The sequence below is a fragment of the Peromyscus eremicus genome, chromosome 3 (genome assembly GCF_949786415.1).
Source record: "Peromyscus eremicus chromosome 3, PerEre_H2_v1, whole genome shotgun sequence".
Classification (NCBI taxonomy): domain Eukaryota; kingdom Metazoa; phylum Chordata; class Mammalia; order Rodentia; family Cricetidae; genus Peromyscus; species Peromyscus eremicus.
This window is the reverse complement of record NC_081418.1, coordinates 152,979,821-153,001,437: the sequence shown is the minus strand read 5'-3', so window position 1 is coordinate 153,001,437 and position 21,617 is coordinate 152,979,821. Positions and strand designations below refer to the sequence as shown.

The following is a 21,617-nucleotide window of genomic DNA, read 5'->3' as shown; positions in this document are numbered from 1 at the left end:
TCGTTTGAATTTATATGGCTGGTCTGGAGGCACTGGGGTCTTTAATTCCCACCTGACATCTGTTGCTGTGGTTTGGATTGTAAATGCTCCCCAAAGGCCCGTGGTGCTCTCTAGTGAGTTGCTAGGATGTTCAGGAGTGGGTTCTAGTGGAAGGAAGTGAGTTCATTGGAGTGTGTTCTTGAAGAGATGTTGGGATCCTCCCAGGCTTGGCGCTCCTCTCCTCCCACCACACACACCATTACCTTTTTAATGTATGGGCTAATGGCTCCCCCCCACCATTACCTTTTTAATGTATGGGCTAATGGCTCCCCCCCACCATTACCTTTTTAATGTATGGGCTAATGGCTCCCCCATTACCTTTTTAATGTATGGGCTAATGGCTCCCCCCCACCATTACCTTTTTAATGTATGGGCTAATGGCTCCCCCCCACCATTACCTTTTTAATGTATGGGCTAATGGCTCCCCCCCACCATTACCTTTTTAATGTATGGGCTAATGGCTCCCCCCCACCATTACCTTTTTAATGTATGGGCTAATGGCTCCCCCCCACCATTACCTTTTTAATGTATGGGCTAATGGCTCCCCCCCCCCCATTACCTTTTTAATGTATAGGCTAATGGCTCCCCCATTACCTTTTTAATGTATGGGCTAATGGCTCCCCCATTACCTTTTTAATGTATGGGCTAATGGCTCCCCCATTACCTTTTTAATGTATGGGCTAATGGCTCCCCCCATCATTACCTTTTTAATGTATGGGCTAATGGCTCCCCCCATCATTACCTTTTTAATGTATGGGCTAATGGCTCCCCCCATCATTACCTTTTTAATGTATGGGCTAATGGCTTCCCCCATTACCTTTTTAATGTATGGGCTAATGCCCCCCCCATTACCTTTTTAATGTATGGGCGAATGGCTTTCCCTGTGGTAGTTTTATCCACATCATTGTGCCTTGTTCAGGTTTACCCTCTTAGTGAAGGTTGTAGCATGAATCTTAGAGAGTCTTATTAATAAAATCAAACCCAGGGCCAGTTATTGGGGTGAAATGCTGGATGGTCAGAGAGACAGAACAAGCCACAGCTAACCTCACCTGGCCAACTTCTCAGCTGGTCTTGTTTCCTCAGACTGGAAGCCTCTGTGTCCTCATATCTGAATGGGTCTCAGCTGAACTGTGCTGCTAGAAGCCTGAAAGCTTAACCAGCCAAATACTTAACCAGCCAAAAGCTTCTAGTTCCTGGTCCTCATGCCTTATATATCTTTCTGCCTTCTACCATCACTCCCTGGGATTAAAGGCTGGCCTTCTGGGATTAAAGGCATGAGTCACCATGCTTGGCTATTTCCAATGTGGCCTTGAAACTCACAGAGATCCAGAGGGATTTCTATCTCTGGAATGCTAGGATTAAATGTGAGAGTACCACCATTTTCCAGCCTTTGTATCTAGTGGCTGTTCTGTCTCTGACCCCAGATAAGTTTATCAGGGTGCACAATATTTTGGGGAACACAAAACCACCACATTTCCCCTTTTTTGTCTAAAATTAAAAAAAGCTTATAACTAGTACAAGAAAGTACTAGTCAAGATCACATTAACAATGTCTAGTCAATTAACATTTGACAGATTCAGACAAAAAACTCCATTAATATATAACAATGTCCGGTCCAGTAACATTTGACAAATTCAGACAAAAAAATTTTCATAACTTACCTTATTTAAAACAAGTAATTCCTTTTTAAAAGTATTTTTTCTTTTCATAATAGATTCAGTAATCTACCTTTTGTCATTTTTATATCTTCCTCTTTTTCTTTTTAGTGTAGATTCAATGATCTACTCATTTATCCTATTATTCTTTATCTTTTTTTCTCAGAATAGATTCAGTGATCTATCTCATATCTATATTCTTTTCTCTTTCTACTGCTGTGTTAAAAATCATGATTGAAAGCAACTTGGCAAGAAAAAGGTCTATTTCCTCTTAAAACTCCCCATCACTGTCCGTTATTAAGGGAAGTCAGGATAAGAACCCAAGGCAGGAACCTGAGGCAGGAACTGAAGCAGTGGCCATGGAGGAATGCTGCTTGATGACTTGCTCCTCATGGCTTGCTCATTCTGCTTTCTTAGACATTCCAGAATCACCTGCCTAGAGGTGGTACCACCCTCAGTGAGCTGGGCTCTACCACACCAATCATTAGCCAACAGACTTACCTGCAGGCAATCTGATGGAGGCATTTTCTCAGTCTTTTCCCTGGTAAATCTAGCTTGTGTCAAGTTACAAAAACCAGGACATTTTATTTCCATTTTAAATTGTTGTGTATGATGTGCATGCTCACCTGTGTGAGTCAGGGTATGCACATATCTCTGCATGTGTACATTCAGGGGACAACCTTGGGTGTCAACCCTCACCTTCTAACTTGTATAAGGTGGTATGTCTTGTGGTTTGCCACTGAGTGCACCAGGCTAACTGTCCCATGAATATGGTGATACTTTATTTGTACTGAAATGTGACTTGTATGTTAATAAATAAAGTTGCCTGGGGGCCAGAGCTATTAGCAAGCCATAGCAAAAGCTGGGCTGTGGTGGTGCACTCCTTTAATCCCAGCACGTGGTAGGCAGATCTAGGTAGATCTCTGTGTGTTCAAGGATACAACCAGCATTGGAGACTGTAGCTGGAGTTTTCCTGCCTGGCCCACAGTCAGGGCAAATCTCTCTCACCTGCCAGTCCCACAGCCGTCAGACTCAACCAAGAAAACACAGAGACTTATATTGGTTACAAACTGTATGGCCGTGGCAGGCTTCTTGCTAACTGTTCTTACAACTTAAATTAATCCATTTCTATTAATCTATACCTTGCCACATGGCTCGTGGCTTACCGGCATCTTCACAAGCTGTTTCTCATCGTGGCGGCTGGCAGTGTCTCTCTGACTCAGCCTTCCACTTCCCAGCTTTATTCTCCTCCTTGCCCTGCCTATACTTCCTGCCTAGCCAACGGCCAATCAGTGTTTTATTGATTAATCAGCAACACATGTGACATACAGAACATCCCACAGCAGGAGACACATGCCTTTAATCTCAATACCAACCATAGAAGACCTGGAGGTCTGTACAGACAGGCAGTGACTAGGAGGTCATGTGGTTGGGTTTACAACCAATGAGAAGGCAGAACAGAAACTCTATAAAAAAAAAGACAGACACAGGAAGTAGCTCTCTTTCGGAGAGGTACAGCGACAGTGAAGGGTAAGGTTTTTAGCTCTTAGCTATTGCTCTGACCTCTTGGCTTTCATCTCTGTATTGGCTCTGTGTTTCTTATTTAATAAGACAGTTGGTTACATCTACAGAAGGTGAAAATGGAACAGTATCCTAACTTCTGTGTCTACACATAGGATGCATGGACTCATCTAAGAAAAACACTGAGAAAAAAAAATTAGTAACTATATTGTTTCATTAAAGAAATAGGTGAGATCCATTAGGCAATAGAAGACTCTGGAAGCCATTGGAATCCCAGATGGATACTGAACTATCTATCCATGAATCCCTAGTGGCTCCCACTCCTTTAGAGGCCATCACAACCTAAAGCTGTGATGAGAATGAAATGGACTAGTGTGGCTGGGAACCTCAAACTATGAACGATAGGAGCAAATATATCTGTAGAAGGTCAGGAAATATGTTTTGATCATTTTTAGCTTATACATATGCATTGAGACTTCTTAATCACAAAGTAATCAGAAATCACATTGAAAGACTGTGAGCATACAGCAGTGTGCTGGATGGAAAGATAAAGAGCAGCCGACCTGGGGTGGAGGAGGGTGGGCTGGGATCTGGGCAGGGATATCCGAAGCCAGTACAGTGTAGGAGTGAGATGATATTTAAAGAAGCAATGTTGACAGTTACTCAGAACTGAAAGATAGGAATCCTCTAATGCATGGAGCCCAGTAAATTCTAAGAAAAGACAAAGACTTAGAACATTCTGACACTCCACACATTTAATACGTATGAGAACCCCCTCACACACGCACCAAATACATACAGAACTGCACACAAACCTAGCGCATGTAGAACCTCCCATACATCTAGTATGTATGAAACCCCCCACACACACACACCATATGTATATAGAATACACACACACCCCAACTAATTTTCTACCTCTTGACACCAACGGGGTGTCTGCAGTTGAATTTTGACACTAACTGCCCAGAGATAGCATAGTCCCCATGTGTTAAGGGTTTGATTTACTAGCCTATGCATGCCTTCCAGCCATCCCCAAGGTTACTTCTACTTCTGAACAACCAACCCTAAATAGGGCTCCCCTAACTCTCTTGGATGAGGTACTCTATTATAATGGCTCACCAAACATAGAAAACTGGTACTTATATCTGGTATAAACAGCTAGATGAAGAAGTGCACAGGGCACAGTATGTGGGGAAGGTTGAAATGATTTCATGAGTTCTCTGGGTGTTTTGCACGCTTAGCAGCTTGATGTGTTCACCAACTGGGAGGGTCTCTGAACCCCACCATTAAGGGGGTTTAAGGAGTTATCACGATGTCAGCAGGGTGAAATCACCCCTCAGGGCTGAGGGTGCAGTGAACACCTCCACCCCAACATCACCTACTCACTCAGTATTCACCTACCCTCCGGAGAGTCACCACACTGGCATAAACTCAAACGCAGCTGAAGTTGGGTCATTATGAAAAACAAACCAGTTTCTTCTTCCCCAGCACTGAGGAAAATCCACAGTCTTGTTCAGTGACAACAATCCAAGAAGATGGCTTGAGACACCATCATTTGGTCTTGGGTGGTGGTGAACAGCATTCTTCTCTGAGTTGGTTACTGAGAGCTTTGTGCCCATGGGGTTGGAAATGCTCAAGGCAATTCTTTGGAAGAAATGTTTTCTTTCTCTGTGATCTTAAATTACAGAAGTTGGGGAAGGATTTCTCTCATTGATCTGAAAGTAATGGGCCATCCCCTTTCCATGTCCCTTTGACATGGAAAATATTCTTTACATTTCAGTTGATTGAGAAGCTGAAGTTGATTTTACTGGAAACTCCATCGTGTGATCTGGAAAGCAGGACCATTGCGCAGCATCAAGGGTCAATTCTGCGCCTGCAGGAGCTCCTCAGTCAGAAGGTGGACATGGCCACAGAACTGCTTCTCCGAGTACGGGTAGTATTTCTCTTACAGCACTAAGTTTAAAAGGCTGTAGTGTCTTACTGGGTGTTATAGTCTGCTAATATTTCTAAAAGCCTTAAAATATTCCAGGACAAATCAATGAAATGAAGGACCTGTGATGATGTGATTTAACAGCTGTTAACAATTCATTTTCTAAAGCGTCAAAGCTTATTAGCCAAAAGCTCATTTTCCTTATATTTGCCAAAGTTTACTGAATTCATTATGAAAAAAACTTTACCAAGTAATATATCTACCATAGGTAAACTAGTTAATAGAGATTACACCTAATTTTCATTTTGAAAGTACTGTATAAACATGAAATTAAAAGAACAGTACTATGAGTCCCCATATGTGCCCTATGTGAACTATGAATTTTCAATTTATTTAGCTAATTTATGGATAAAAATAAAAATGTAAATGTTTCACAACATTTTTTATCTTCCTTTTCTCCTTCGTTCCATTCAGAAGTTTGTGTATTATATATTTCTTCCCCAAATATCTCAGCAATAATGTTATGTTCCAAATAATTGTAAGCTAGTATACTTCATAAAACACATCATTTTGTAATTCTAATATCTGGTCAACAGTCTAAATTTCCCATAGATGTTTTATAAGTTTTAATTCCGTTGCATTTTTGAAGAATCATCAGAACACAGTCTGCAAGTATACACTACAGAATCATCAGAACACAGTCTGCAGGCCTACACTACAGAATCATCAGAACACAGTCTGCAGCCCTACACTACAGAATCATCAGAACACAGTCTACAGCCCTACACTACAGAATCATCAGAACACAGTCTGCAGGCCTACACTACAGAATCATCAGAACACAGTCTGCAGGCCTACACTACAGAATCATCAGAACACAGTCTGCAGGTATACACTACAGAATAATCAGAACACAGTCTGCAGGCCTACACTACAGAATCATCAGGACAGTTTGTAGCCCTACACTACAGAATCATCAGAACACAGTCTGCAGGCCTACACTACAGAATCATCAGGACAGTTTGTAGCCCTACACTACAGAATCATCAGAACACAGTCTGCAGGCCTACACTACAGAATCATCAGGACAGTTTGTAGCCCTACACTACAGAATCATCAGAACACAGTCTGCAGGTATACACTACAGAATCATCAGGACAGTTTGTAGCCCTACACTACAGAATCATCAGAACACAGTCTACAGTTTGTAGCCCTACACTACAGAATCATCAGAACACAGTCTGCAGCCCTACACTACAGAATCATCAGGACACAGTCTGCAGCCCTACATTATAGAATCATCAGAACAGTCTGCAGGTATACACTACAGAATCATCAGAACACAGTCTGCAGGCCTACACTACAGAATCATCAGGACAGTTTGTAGCCCTACACTACAGAATCATCAGGACAGTTTGTAGCCCTATACTACAGAATCATCAGAACACAGCCTGCAGGCCTACACTACAGAATCATCAGAACACAGTCTACAGCCCTACACTACAGAATCATCAGAACACAGTCTGCAGGTATACACTACAGAATCATCAGAACACAGTCTGCAGGTATACACTACAGAATCATCAGAACACAGTCTGCAGGCCTACACTACAGAATCATCAGGACAGTTTGTAGCCCTACACTACAGAATCATCAGAACACAGTCTGCAGGCCTACACTACAGAATCATCAGGACAGTTTGTAGCCCTACACTACAGAATCATCAGAACACAGTCTGCAGGCCTACACTACAGAATCATCAGGACAGTTTGTAGCCCTACACTACAGAATCATCAGAACACAGTCTGCAGGCCTACACTACAGAATCATCAGAACACTACAAAATCATACAGCGGTTTCAGGCATTTTGTCTTTTGGTTCTTTTGATTTAGAAGGGTCCTTGGACAGCCTTGCTGGGATATGGTCTAAGTTTAAATAGTTCTACAGATAGATTTGAGCTGACCCTTGCTGTACTATGCACGTCACATTTTTGCATCTACTGTGCGTATTGTAGGACAAATGGAGTAAGGATTGGGTAGGGTTATTAGTGACTAAGATGTTTACTGTAAGAGAAAGCAGACGTAGTATCTTTTCATCTTACATTATACATTGTAATATTACATTTGAAATAGAGATATGGTACAAGCCAGATCTTAGTGCATCAAAGGGAACCAGAGAACCTGGTGATGCTTTACAGTGGTAGGGCTGGTCTAGCTAGCCAGCTCCCTCTAAGCATTCCTATCCCTGTCTTACCAGGCTGACATTACAGGAAGCCACCAGACATCTACAGAGGTCCTGGGGACCCAAACTTTGGTCCTCGCATATGGCAGTCCCTTTAACAAGTGAAGCCATCCCCTTGGGCTCTGAATTATTTTTTTCCAGAAAAATTCTTTGCTATTTTGACTTAAATTTACTTTTATCCAGATTATTCTTGTAATAATACAGGGAACCCAGGATACCAGTGACTGTGTGACTATCCCAAGCTGTATGACTGTGAGAGGCTCTTCTATGTTTTTCTCTTACAGGAGGCTAGTACCTTAGCAGATCTGGACAGCGGGAACATGGAAAAAATCATCCAAGATGAGAATGTTACCCTGTATGTGTGGGCAAACCTAAAAAAGAATCCCAGGTACTCCCCCTAACACTTCCCCAGAGACACAGGTGTTTAGTAGGTTGGCTTGAAGTTTAAACATCAATTTCTATAAGTCATTGTATCTGAGTCATTATATCCCAGTGTCTAGATATGCACAGTGAATATGGTGTCTTCCCGTGCTGGTCACATGAGTGGTATACATGTATACATGTAGAAAAGATACTCGTGTGCATAAATCAGCTTCCCCAGTGCTGGGATCGCAGGTGTGCAACATCAGGCCTGGCTCTGAGCTCCATTTTTGATGTTTCATAAAAGGAAGAAACAAAATATTTCCCAAGTTGTATTTTCTACAAAACACTGTGATTTCTATAAACTTCAAGACATGTCAGCCTTTTTGTTGTTGAGAATGCTACACACAGAATCGTAAAGGAAATTTGTCTGTAGGAGAGGGGATAATGGCATGCTTTCCTGCATGAGATGGCATGCTTTCCTGCATGAGATGGCATGCTTTCCTGCATGAGATGGCATGCTTTCCTGCGTGAGATAGCAGTAAGGAATAATGGGGACAGTAAGGTTTGGCTTTATTCTGATAATGATAGGAAAGGATTGCAAGGATTAGTTCAGTGCTAGACTGTCTGAGTACCCAGCTGTAAAACTATGGCAGGCGCTGAGAGAAGTCTGGAGTGGGGTGTATTTGGAGAGTCATCAGTGAAAACCCATGTTTTCTGTGTCATGGAGTTGTCTGAGCATGAAGTATGTTCACACATATGAAAGGGTCATTTGTTAACACATATGGAAAGGTCATTCAGAGCCTCTTAGAGTTCATTCTGGGAGGCCTCTTCCTCCTCACCAGGAAAACCAAAGTTCACACTGACACCTGGTAAGGCGAGCAGTGGTAGAAGCCATAGGTGATCAGATTTAGAGAGACAGAGGAGGCTGGGTAGGGCACCGGGAGGCTCTGGGGAAACAGAAGTTGCTGCTGGAGAGAAGGTGTTGGGTTGGAACCCAAGAGAGTGTTCTGAGAAACACTGGGTCCCAGTGCTGCAGATAAAGCGAGTATACACAGGACACAGAAGCAGGGGGGCATTAAAACCGACACCCGCAAAGGTGCGGTGTGACACCCAGACTTTCCTGGGACTCATCCTCCTTGTTTCTATCAATTAATTACTGGCAGGTATCGAAGTGTGAAATTCGCTGAAACACAAGTTGGATTTGAAATCCCAAGGATACTAGCTACAAGTGATGTTGCTCTTCGGCTCCTACACACACGCTATGATCATGTCAGCCCCCTATACCCCAACACCATCACTAAGGAAGACCATGTTCCTACGGCAGTGAAACATTTCAAAGAAGAGTGTACAGAAAAGGCCATCACTGAGGAAAAGGTCTTTGCTGAGGAAAGCGCCACAAACCAAGCTGCCGAGTCGCAGTCTAAACAAGAAACAGAGCTCAGCTTGGTCCAAGAGGAAGAACCCAACTCTGAGGCGCTAGAGACCATTGACGTACGAAGGGTTGGGCGCTGTCTGTCTATCTGTCTGAGGTGGTATCTCATAACACATTCCAGGCCAGATAGTCCAAACTTATAGCAGTCCCCCTGCCTCAGTCTCTCAAGTGCTGAGGTTTCTGGCATGAGACATTTAGCTCAGGCGGACATGCTCTAAACGGATTTTGTGTATTTTTTGCTCTGTGCAGGGAGCAGTAGCACGTCCCTGGAGGCATTCTCAAGATTCTTCCTGAACAAATAGAAACTGTTTAGAAGCCCCTTTCTTGCCCGGACCCTGGTTTCCAATGTGTCTTTCTCCCCTCCGTCCACAGTCGGTGCCTGCAGAAGCAGCTGCTTCAGCATCCCAGGGCTGCTTCTCATGTCCCGTCGTCTGCTGCAAAGCCGTGAGGCTGGGGTGTGGGGTGCTTGTCCATGGCCACTCCTTCCAGGCAGCCTGTTCTTGAGTAGAACTGACAGCAAATGCTTGTGCACCCTGGAAGAGTTCACATCTTCTGCCATTTCCCCAGGATTTGGCTTTTGAAGACTTGTTGTTTGTGAGACATGGTCTCACTATGTAGCCCTGGCTGTCCTGGAACTCACTCTGTAGACCAGCCTGGCTTCAAACTCACAGAGATCTGCCCACCTCTGCCTCCCGAGTGCTGGGGTTAAAGGTGTGCATCACCAGGCAGGGCCAACTGATTATCTTGAGATATAGCACGTCTAGAGGTCCTGTTACCTCTGATGCACTATTTGAGCAATTGAATAGCCACAGGCCTGGGGCTAGGAAGAGGTTCAGCAGGGAAGGTATCTGCTACGAAAGCATGAAAACATCAGAGTGTGGCCACACATGCACATGTAACCCCAGCATTGTGGGCGAACAGAGATAGGATCCACAGGGCTTGCTGGCCATCACCCAAGGTTAGTGGGAGACCCTGTCTCTAGGAAATAAGGCAGAGATTGGTAAACAGGACAGCCAGTGTCCCCCTCTACCCTGAGTACACACACACACACACACACACACACACACACACACACACACACACCCATACTATTTACACACAAATGTAAAATTCTAAAACTTTGAATTATTTGATATTCTAAGAACATGTTGAAAAATCCTGTTTGAAATACAACAGTTGTATCAAGAAGTTTTAAAGACTCTGGAAACTAAAGCAATGTAAAGTGGATGTGAGTTGACTCTCAGATAGTTAGTTGTGTTTTGTGTGTGGTTGTAACAGGAGAGTTAAAAAGGTCTGAAGGGAAGAGAACCAGAAAACTGGACAGGCTGCTACAGCAATGAGAAATAACCGATTTTTCCCCCATCCTCAAAAATCTGTCAGTTCTCAGGAGGCAGCGGCAGGTGGATCGTTGTGAGACCACAACCATTCTGGTCTATATAGTAAGACTGTCTAAAAAACAAACGGATAGAAAAGTTTAAGACAGAAATGACTTTGTTTGGTTTCAGTTCAGCTCTGTGGGTGGTAGCTTTCTTGGGGTTCAGTGCTTCTGCTCACTTTTCCCTCCCAGGGCGAGTAAAGATTGTACCCCAACCCCTGCAGGTCAGGCGTGGCAGCCTGATTCGCTTTGACTGTAAGATAGGAAGCAGTATGTGTGGGTGGGAGGGTGTGGGAAATTGTCTCTGAACCAACACCATTTCAGTATGAATGAAAATGGAAAAGAAAAAGACGTGAGGTTGACTTACAGGTGGCAGTGGTTGCAGTCGTGAGGTCATAAAAATCAAGAGCAAATGAGCGGTCTTTCTGAGTCTCTAGAGCAGTGGTTCACAACCTTCCTAATGCTGCGACCCTCTAATACAGTTCCTCACATTGTGGGGACCCCAACCATAAAACTATTTTGTCACTACTTCATAACTGTAATTTTGCTACTGTTATGAATCATAATGTAAATATCTGATATGTGACCCCTGTGAATGGGTGTTCAACCCCCAAGGGAGCCGTGACCTATGGGTTGAGATTCACTGCTCAAGAAGTTCCTGGACTGTCAGTGTTAGATAATATTTCACTCTGCATCCAGTGGCTTGACCATAGTTAATAACTGATATGAGTCTACCAGTATCTTACATAGGAATTATACTAACTTAAAAACTGCAAAACAATAATTAGAAACTACATAATTTGAGCTATGGCTTGAATCCGCACAACTAAAGCATTCTGTCTTCTATCCATGACTCAGTTACGGTGGCCTCGTGGGATCATGATTTGTCATTCTGTAAATTTAGGTGATTTAGGAAACAGTTTTTATAGAAGGCTTTAGTTTTAGTTATGTGTGTATATTTGGGTTTGTACACATGAAAGGAGTGCTGGGGGGGCGCAGAGGAGGGTGTCACAACCCCTGGAGCTGAAGTTATGGTGACTGTGAGCTGCTCCATTCTGGTTCTGGGGGACCACTCAGGGCCTCCTGAAGGACAGCAGTTCTCTTACCTGCTCTGAGTCATCCCCCGGCCCCTGAAAGGATTTCATATTAAAAGCCTAAGCCTATGAATTCATAAGAATACCGACAGAGCCTGTGTGTGTTAGATCACACACCTGTTCCTGTAGCTGTCTATAAGAATACCGACAGAGCCTGTGTGTGTTAGATCGCACACCTGTTCCTGTAGATGTCTAAAAGAATACCGACAGGGCCTGTGTGTGTTAGATCTCACACCTGTTCCTGTAGATGTCTATAAGAATACCGACAGGGCCTGTGTGTGTTAGATCGCACACCTGTTCCTGTAGATGTCTATAAGAATACCGACAGGGCCTGTGTGTGTTAGATTGCACACCTGTTCCTGTAGATGTCTATAAGAATACCGACAGGGCCTGTGTGTGTTAGATCACACACCTGTTCCTGTAGATGTCTATAAGAATACCGACAGAGCCTGTGTGGGTTAGATCACACACCTGTTCCCACGGGTGTTTGATTTGCTTTCTGAACTTGGGAGGACCAAGCTTAGCTTCCTTAGTCTGTGTGGACGTAGAGAATGTGGCTAAGCCTGTCTGCTTGTTGTTACTGTTTAATGCTGCCCTGGGCAGTTTCTGTTTGGTGTGATGTTGAAGAAACATGAAGATACCAGATGGCATCCTGTGACATACACTAGTCAACACACTAGTCAGAACCCTGAAAGAGCAGTTCCAAAGAGCTCCCTTAGCCTCCCGGAGCTGTGGCGTGCCGCTGGGAATTTAGATGGGAAGAACTTTACAACACTGACAACATGGTAAGTTCTGGTCACCGTGAGAGGTGACCTTGATGAGAGGCACATTTCCAGGAGGCATGTGTGATGACAGCCTCCGGCCACACAGCACTTGACATGGCAAGGAGGAAGTGGGTAGGATGTCCACAGAGGCAGAGGTGCCCAGGCAGGATGGGAGTTGGAGTCTTTGGTGGGTGGGATCTTGCTCCCTGGGTGCATCTCCTCGTCCTAGTGAAGGGGACCAGGTTTCTGTTAATGGCTCTTAGAGCTGTAGCAACAAGAGCTGCTTCTTGCCATCCTCATCCTCACCTTTAGACTGACTTCTTTCTTACCAAATTGGCCATTTTTCAAAGCTTTCTGCTCCCTCACTGTGTATCTACGAACTGAGGAGGGCCCACACCAGCCTGGAGGTTACTGTCTGGAAATGTCTTCTATCAGACAACCTAGTTCAGTACTTTGGGTCCAGCCTCATTCAGATTTTTAGGAAATGAGCAGAGTGAAGCCAGATTCTCTACCTGGATGTAACATAATCGGCTTCTAGCCCAGTTCCCTGTAAGTCCCCTCCCCTCAGAAGGCCCACACTATGTATACACTGTCTGAAAAGTTATGCGCTCTTCTCTGTTTTCCCAGTATTCTGGTCTTCCAAACTCCCACCAGAACAGTCCATTGAGCTCTGAGGACAGACTTCTAGGGCTTCTGTGGCCTACAATTCCAGCCTGTTCCATACCCCTCCAAACAAGTTCCAAAACTATGAACACATGGCCAAGCGCTCACAGCAACAGCCCCAGTCCTTGGCACTAATTTCCTGTTAGTTTCTTTCCTTGCGGCTGTGACACAGTCCCTGAGAGAAGAAACTTAGGGAAGGAAGGGTTTGTCTGGACCTCACAGTCTGATGGGATGAAGTGCATCATGGGAAGGTATGGCAGCTGGACCACATGTGGCTCCTGGGTCATGCTACAGAGAGAGATGGATGTTACTGCTCAGCTCTTGTCTTTCTATTTCTCTTTAGCTTGAGACTCCAACTCACAGAATGGTGACTCTGCTCAGGGTGTGAGCTAGTCAAGTCGACAGTGAAGATTCATGCAGATTTGAAATTGATTCTCTTACATTAAATGACTGGGTAGGGTTTGTTTTCATGAGCTTATTAAGAAGTTGGCCGGCTGGATGGTGGTGGCGCACGCCTTTAATCCCAGCACTTGGGAGGCAGAGCCAGGCGGATCTCTGTGAGTTTGAGGCCAGCCTGGTCTCCAAAGCGAGTTCCAGGAAAGGTGCAAAGCTACACAGAGAAACCCTGTCTCGAAAAAACCAAAAAAAAAAAAAACCAAAAAAAAAAAAAAAAAAAGAAGTTGGCCACTAGAGGGCTCTTAATACCATCTCTCAATTGATTTAAATGGCTTTTGTATGTATTGTAGGTGTATTCTAAATTGGTATATAGCACAAAATATTTAGAAGGGCCTAATTGAGGTATGGCACACTTATGAGCAATTTTTAAAATGGTTATTCGTTCCAGAAATATTTTATTACCCTGAGGAACAAGCAGATGGATATGAGTCTTTGAATTAAAAGTTCAAGTTGCAAAGTGTCTCTTTAAGGGGCTCTGAACTGGTCTGGAGATGTAGTTCAATGGAGAGATGCTTGACTGGCATGTGTGAGGCACTGGGTTCAACCCCCAGCCCTTCCAAAAGAAAAACTGAGCAAGCATGTATGAGGTTTACAGTAGTGTGTGTGTGTGTGTGTGTGTGTGTTACACACACTATCAAACTCTTAGGAAGTACCTGCTGTAAGGAACTCAACCTGATCTTAGTTTTCTCTGTGGGGGCGGAGCAGGGGATGGTACTGTCGACTAAACCTAAGACTTCAGTTTATGTTAGGTTGATGCTCTTCCACTGGATGATCTTAGGAGTTTTGGCTTGTATGTTAGGTTGATGCTCTTCCACTGGATGATCTTAGGAGTTTTGGCTTGTATGTTAGGTTGGTGCTCTTCCACTGGATGATCTTAGGAGTTTTGGCTTGTATGTTAGGTCGATGCTCTTCCACTGGATGATCTTAGGAGTTTTGGCTTGTATGTTAGGTTGGTGCTCTTCCACTGGATGATCTTAGGAGTTTTGGCTTGTGTGTTAGGTCGATGCTCTTCCACTGGATGATCTTAGGAGTTTTGGCTTGTGTGTTAGGTCGGTGCTCTTCCACTGGATGATCTTAGGAGTTTTGGCTTGTGTGTTAGGTCGATGCTCTTCCACTGGATGATCTTAGGAGTTTTGGCTTGTATGTTAGGTCGATGCTCTTCCACTGGATGATCTTAGGAGTTTTGGCTTGTATGTTAGGTCGATGCTCTTCCACTGGATGATCTTAGGAGTTTTGGCTTGTATGTTAGGTCGATGCTCTTCCACTGGATGATCTTAGGAGTTTTGGCTTGTGTGTTAGGTTGGTGCTCTTCCACTGGATGATCTTAGGAGTTTTGGCTTGTGTGTTAGGTTGGTGCTCTTCCACTGGATGATCTTAGGAGTTTTGGCTTGTGTGTTAGGTTGATGCTCTTCCACTGGATGATCTTAGGAGTTTTGGCTTGTGTGTTAGGTTGGTGCTCTTCCACTGGATGATCTTAGGAGTTTTGGCTTGTGTGTTAGGTTGATGCTCTTCCACTGGATGATCTTAGGAGTTTTGCTTGTTTGCTTGTTCATTTTGTTGTTGTTTGTCTGGAGTCAGTGGTTTTGAGAAAGAATGTCATGGAGCCCAGGCTGGCCTCAAATGGCTGTGTAGCCGAGGAAGACCTTGGACTTCTGAATCTCCTGCCTTCACCACCGAGTGCTGGGATCACAGACATAGCTATCACCCTGCTTTATGCAGTGCTGGGATCGAACCCCAGTCCTCCTGCATGCTGGGTAAGCTCTCACCTGAGCTACCTCCTGTCTAATTCCTCCTTAGTGGGCTGTCTCGTGGAGGAGTGACAGCTGGCAATCTGGACATGTCCTGGTCTGTGTACTGAAGGGATTGCATGTGTATTGAAAGGTTACGGGATGAGATAGATATCAAATCAAAACAACAGGTTTGCCCCTGAGGTGGCAGTATTTAGGCTAGGAGCTAGAAAGTGATCATGGTGAATGGTTTTACTCTTGTTTTGGTTTGGTGTCTGAGAAAGGGTTTCACTCTGGTTTAGCCCTCGCTGGCCTAGAACTCACTCTGTAGACCAGGCTGGCCTCGAACTGACAGAGATCTTCCTGCCTCTGCCTCCTGAGTGCTGGAATTAAAAGCCTGCACCACCATGCCCAACTTTAATGCTAGATTTTTAATGGATTAACTTTGTGGATTTCACGTTTTCCCGATGTAGTGCCAGGACATACCCAAATCGCAGGTTGTTTTACGGATCGACATCTTCCTTTTCCAGTCACAGACTAATTTCTGTGGATGCCGACATTCACAGCCCCCTGTCCTTTGGTTGCAGACTTACTACCACGAGGAGGACAACTCCAAAGGCCCCAGATACCAGCTGGAGATGGAGTTGCTAAGTGAAGTTGTCTCAGCAGGTATTCTCATCACATCCTCGGTGTCTGATAGAGGTTTTCTTCTTAGAAAAGTCACGCAAGACCATTGCACAAGGAAATATGTTCAAAGTAGAAATCCTTCACAGTCCCTCTCCCAAGATAAGCGATGTTCACAGCCTTTTGTCTGTTGTCTCTCACTATGCACTTTTTTGATTTTATTCAAACTGGGGGATCATATCAGATAAAAGACTTCTATTGATGGGAATGTTTTTCTACTCAATATTAAGTTATATACTTAGGAAAAATATATGTCCTGGACAATGGTATTCAGCACTGATCCCAGGATACAGTGGTAGCCTGCCTCATTTATTAAAGTAGCTGCATAATTCAACCTGAACAAGGGAGCATTGTTTAAATTCCTGTTGCAAGTGAAATGACACCCGATCTCTTCTCTGCACTCACTGCTGCAGCACACACTCACAAGCACATGCATGAACACACACCTGATGTTGCTCGAATCTTAAATCTGTCTTATTAGTGAAAAAACCCAGGATCCTGATATTGGGGTGAATGCTGAAAGATCAGAGAGACAAAGGAACAAGCCACCTCTTACCGCTAGGACTCCTCAGATGAAAGACTCCTAGTTCCTGTGTGTTCACGCCTTATATACCTTTCTCTGCCCAGCCATTAAAAGCATGTGTACTTCCCAGTACTGGAATTAAAGGTGTGAGCCACTACTGCCTGGCTCTGTTTCTCTCCTAGACTGAGTCAATCTCATGTAGTCCAGGGTGGCTTTGAAAACTCACACAGATCCAGACAGATCTCTGCCTCCTGAGTGCTAGGTTAAAGGTGTGTGCTACCACTGCTTGGCCTCTATGTTTGATCTAGTGGCTTGTTCTGTTCTCTGATCTTCAGGTAAATTTTACTAGGGTACACAATATATCACCACACTTCACAGTCTTGGTCTGCAGGTAGCCTATGCTAGACGCACCTCGGAAAGGTGAAGGTGATCACATGGCTGGCTTTTGTCTGATGATGCCTGTCCTCTTATCTCTCACTGCTCCTCTTTCTCAGTGACATCAAAGGAATCTGTTCTGTGTACTTCCAAGCATATTTGTCTTAACAAACCTCCGTCTGCTTCCTTACATTTCCTAACACACTTAAATCTTTGTATTCTTTTATTCAATTATTTAAATATTCTGAGGCAGTGTTTCATGTAGCTTAGGCTGGTCTCAAACCCTATGTAGCTGAGGATGACCTTCATCTTCTGATCCACTTGGCTCCACCTCCCAATGCTGGACTCCCAAGCAAGCTTTATGTGGTGCTGAGGATTGAATCCAAGGCCTTGTACATACAAGGCAAGCACCCTACCTGTTGAGCTCCACCACCACCCCGCCCCCATCTTTGAAATGTTTCTATGGCCAAACCAGGTAAGGTTTTTCTTCTTTCTGGACCCATGACACTAGAGTAGGTGGGCCTCCTGCAATCCACACCAGTTCCCTACATGGTGACTCCTGTCAGAGATATCGTCACCTTCCGCATCTGAGCCCAGCAGGACTTCTGGCTTCTTTTTAGGCCAATAAATTATAAATTAAATACATTTAAAAGTTAGCTGGGCAGTGGTGGCACAGGCCTTTAATCCTAGCATTTGGGAGGCAGAGGCTGGTGGATCTCTAAGTTAGAGGCCAACCTGGTCTACAGAGCAAGTTCCAGGACATTTCCTAACACACTTCTTAACACCTATCTACACAGTAAAACTCCGTCTCAAAAAAAAAAAAAAAAAAAGTTAAAGAGTGAACACTCACCAAAGAGACAGGTGGGACCGTGGGACCCCTGCTGTGTCTCTTTTGGGAGCAATGCCACTACAGTCCCATGTCTGCCCTCTGCTAGCTCTACCGGTACCCACACATTCTCTCCTGCCAAACTCTACCACAAGGTACTGACACTATGCAGATTTGTGGTTGAAGAAACTTGGACTGTACATATTAGTTAGCTTTGGAGGAGGGGCAGGGTCACATTACCCAGCCCTGGCTAGCCCAGCACTCACCATGTGGACCCTCCTGCCTTTACCTCCTGAGAACTGGGGCTAGAGGTGTGCACCACACATAGAGTCCAGCCACTGCTAAGGATGACATTTGTAAGTGGCTGACTGCCCTGGGGTGAGAGGTGAGAACGGCCTCTGTCCTGGTGACTGCAGGTGTGACTTCTCACTGTGCACTCGGATTGCTAGATCATAGGATCCTACAGAGTTCCTGCTTCTTCACTTCCCTGGATTTTCTATGAGCTGCTCCTATTTCTATTGAAATAACCATTTTTCATTTGAAACACGGGCCAAAATCTACTTTTCCACTATGAACTTCCCACCATCGTCTTTGGATTTTTAGTCAGATAATGTCCAATTTTAAGGACTTAGTTTGGTAATTATCAATTTTTGATCAAACTGTTTTTTATGAAATACAATTTTACCATTAATACATGCTTATTATATGTAGTCTCCTACAATGCTAGTGTGTGCTGCAAACAGAGCCCTTCCTACCCCCCCATGTATACATGCACATTCACGCACTCACACGTACACACACCTGCTCCCCTCGAGGCTGGCTAGTGAGACACTTTAAGAACCATGCATGAAGTGTAGTACCCAAAGACAAACCTCCCTCAGCAGTCCTGGGATTTTGTTTCGAACCCCCCCTCAACACAAGACACTCAAGTCTGATCTGAAACCGCCCTAACTGTGGTTCATTTCAGCACAGCTGCGCCTGATAGAGAACACCCTGGAGTTTCCACAAACCAGTGAGGAGAAGGAGGTGGACCTGTGCCATTTCTCCACCCTGGGTGGCGTGTACCACCTGGACATCCTGGAGCTGCCCCCTCAGTGCAAACCAGTGAAGGGCTGGGTACTAGTCGAGGTAGGAGACGCCTCCGTGTGAATTGTAGGTGAAATCATTTTACTTCATTGCCCATGATCTCAGCGTCTGATGCACATTGGTCCCATTGTTGGAGAAATTCTTTCCTGTAAACCTACAATACTAATGTCCCAAAGTGCTGACTGATCCATAATACTGCTTGTCTGCATCAGATCTTGGCAAATACTGATTTTCTGTGAAATGGCCAGATGGTAACTATTTTCACCTTGCTAGGCTGTCCTGACTCTGAGAACCCCACAGCCCTCCTCTTTGGCACTGAGGCCTCTGTAGAAAACTGTGGGCACGCCTATGTTCTAGTTCAGGTGTGCTTATGGAGAACAGCAGCAGAGGGACATCCCAGGGGGACGTCACAGCTGCCCAGCTCTGCTCTGCTTCCATGCTTACAGAAGCTTCAACGACCTCTGTGGTCACTGGGGAATTTTCTAGAAAAACAAGTTCATAAGTCACTAAATCAGAAATTCCTAGGCTGGGATTCAGCTCAGTGGTAGAGCATGCTCCTGGCATGGGTGACACTCTGAGTCTGACCCTCAGAACTGCCAAAAACCCAGAGTGAGGTTTTCACAGCACATGCCCTGAGGGCTGGGCAGCACCTGTATGAATCTACCTAGAGAACGTCCATGAACAGGCTGGCCATTAGGACAGAGCAGCACCTGGGGATGTCACAGTGGTTGGTGGCCTCAGATCCACTGAGTCAGTGGAGGCTGGGACTGCCAGCACACGGCACCCTGAGGACACCAGTGACAGGAATTCCCAGCTGTCACCCTGTGCTGGGCCCCCAGGCTTGGATTACCCTGTTGGAGCTGCCCCATCTCACACAGCCCCTCCTGTAAGGACCTGGTGTATGTCCGTCTATAGTTTCTGTTTGTTTTGCTTTCTGAGACAAGGTCTCACTAGGAATCCCAGACTTCCTGCAGCTTACTTTATAGCCAGGTTTTTGTGGTGGTCCCCCTGCCTCAGCCTCCCAAGTGCTGAGATTACAAGTGTACACTGTTCTAATTCATTTATTTTCATTTTTAGTGGGTTGGTTTAGCATGTGCTAACTGGTCCCACCTATGGCCTCCTGTACCTGAAATTGCTCTAACCTATAAATAGCTCCAAATAAAAAGTATTTCTTATGTCTGAGAAACAAAACTTAAAAAAAAAAAAAAGTGGCTTTTTTTGTTTTTCGTTTTGTTTGTTTAGTTCCATACTCCCATTCTCAATACCTGGGAAGGAAGATGAGCCCCTACTCGTACCGGGTCAACTGACCACTTGTACAACCCTTCTCAGAATGTTTAAAACAATATGCCAAACTCTTAACTCAGAGGCTTGGGTATGAGCAAGGCCCTGTATTCAAACCCCAGCCCCACAAAACAAGCTGCCTTCTACTTGTTGGTTCAGTGTAGACGAACTGCTAAATGATCTTATTAATAAAAACCCAGAGCCAGATATTGGGGTTAAAACTGAGAGATCAGAGGAACAGGACAAGCCATAGCCAACCTCACTTTATCAACCCTCAGCCTCCAGAGAGAACTACTTCCTGTATACCCACGCTATATGCCTTTCTGTCCCTGCCATCTCACTTCCTCTCTCCGCCCAGCTTCATCTCCATCACTTCCTCTTTCTGCCCAGCTCCATCACTTCCTGTCTGTCTGTACAAACCTCCAGACCTCAATGGTTAGTGCTGGGATTAAAGGCATGTGTTACCACTCATGGCTCTGTTCCCAGTGTGTCCTTGAACTCACAGAGATCGGGATGGATCTCTGCCTCCCGAATGCTAGGATTAAAGGTGTGTGCTACCACTGCCTGACCTCTATGTTTAATATAGTGACTGGAGTTTTCCTCTGAGCTCCAAGTAAGCTTTATTGGGGTGATACAGATAAAACATCACCACAGTTCAGCACCACTTACTGGACTTGGCTGACGGGCCCCATGCCTGTAAGTGTTCGGAGGTAACTTCCAGGTCCACGCAGATGTTTTTCCTGATCACTCCCAGCAAGATTTAATAGTGCAGGTGTGCCACACACGATCTCACGTGCTGTGTGTATGTGTACCTGGGTTTTATCCATCGGACTCTTTGCCCAGCTGATTTTGATTAGGCCTTTTCTTTCCCTTCCTCCCCATGAAATAAGAGCAAATCTAAGGGAGATAATGTGGTCTGCACACACGTGGCAAACTAAGAAAATCATCCCTTTGATGCTGGTGGTATAGCTCAGTGGCAGAGTACTTATCTAGAAAAAGACATCCCTCAGTGAAGGCAGACCTTCAAAACTCTTCATCCACAGGAAGGTTCAGCCCAAGACAAGTTTTTCAAGAAATCATCCAAACATGTGCTGTTGAATTTGGTCAGTGTCCTGCCTTACCTCTTTGTATCAAGCACCGGAATCCACAGAATTCTCCCGCATGCCTGTGTGGCTCCCGAGAGGACAGTGTGTGCTCACCTGACTGCAGGGCTCTTCATTTCCTGTATTCCAGAATGTTCTCCTGGATTTTCTGACTTTCACCTCCCCTGGTGCCTTCTGTCCCTGTTGATTCAAATGGTTCACAGCCCTGCCTTGCCTCAGGAATCGGCGTCAGCTGGGGACCTTCACCCACTCCTTCCTGTGCTGCCCAGGCGACACCCACACTTCTGTTCCATTGCCCAGGGTCCCTCATCAAAATATTAGACCTAGTGACTTTGGGTCCCACGAGAGGCATTTGTGTGTCTGTGTGAACTTGAAGTCTTCTTGTGGTCTTCGGCAGGTGTCCTGATTCCTCTTGTGCCTTGGTTATCGGCTCTGTGGAATGCAGGCTTGTCACAGGGCTTGAGATGTAGATGGAG

General features: G+C 44.9%; 1 protein-coding gene across 1 annotated transcript in view; it reads left to right on the top strand.

The window, feature by feature from the left end:
* Positions 1-21,617, top strand: part of Dnai7 (dynein axonemal intermediate chain 7) — a 48,582-nt gene that overhangs the window by 18,281 nt on the left and 8,684 nt on the right. Inside the window, exons 7-11 of the mRNA XM_059256346.1 lie at positions 4,999-5,145; positions 7,674-7,777; positions 8,916-9,243; positions 15,851-15,932; positions 18,639-18,799. Coding sequence (XP_059112329.1) covers positions 4,999-5,145; positions 7,674-7,777; positions 8,916-9,243; positions 15,851-15,932; positions 18,639-18,799 — 822 coding nt within the window. The remainder of the gene's footprint in view (positions 1-4,998; positions 5,146-7,673; positions 7,778-8,915; positions 9,244-15,850; positions 15,933-18,638; positions 18,800-21,617) is intronic.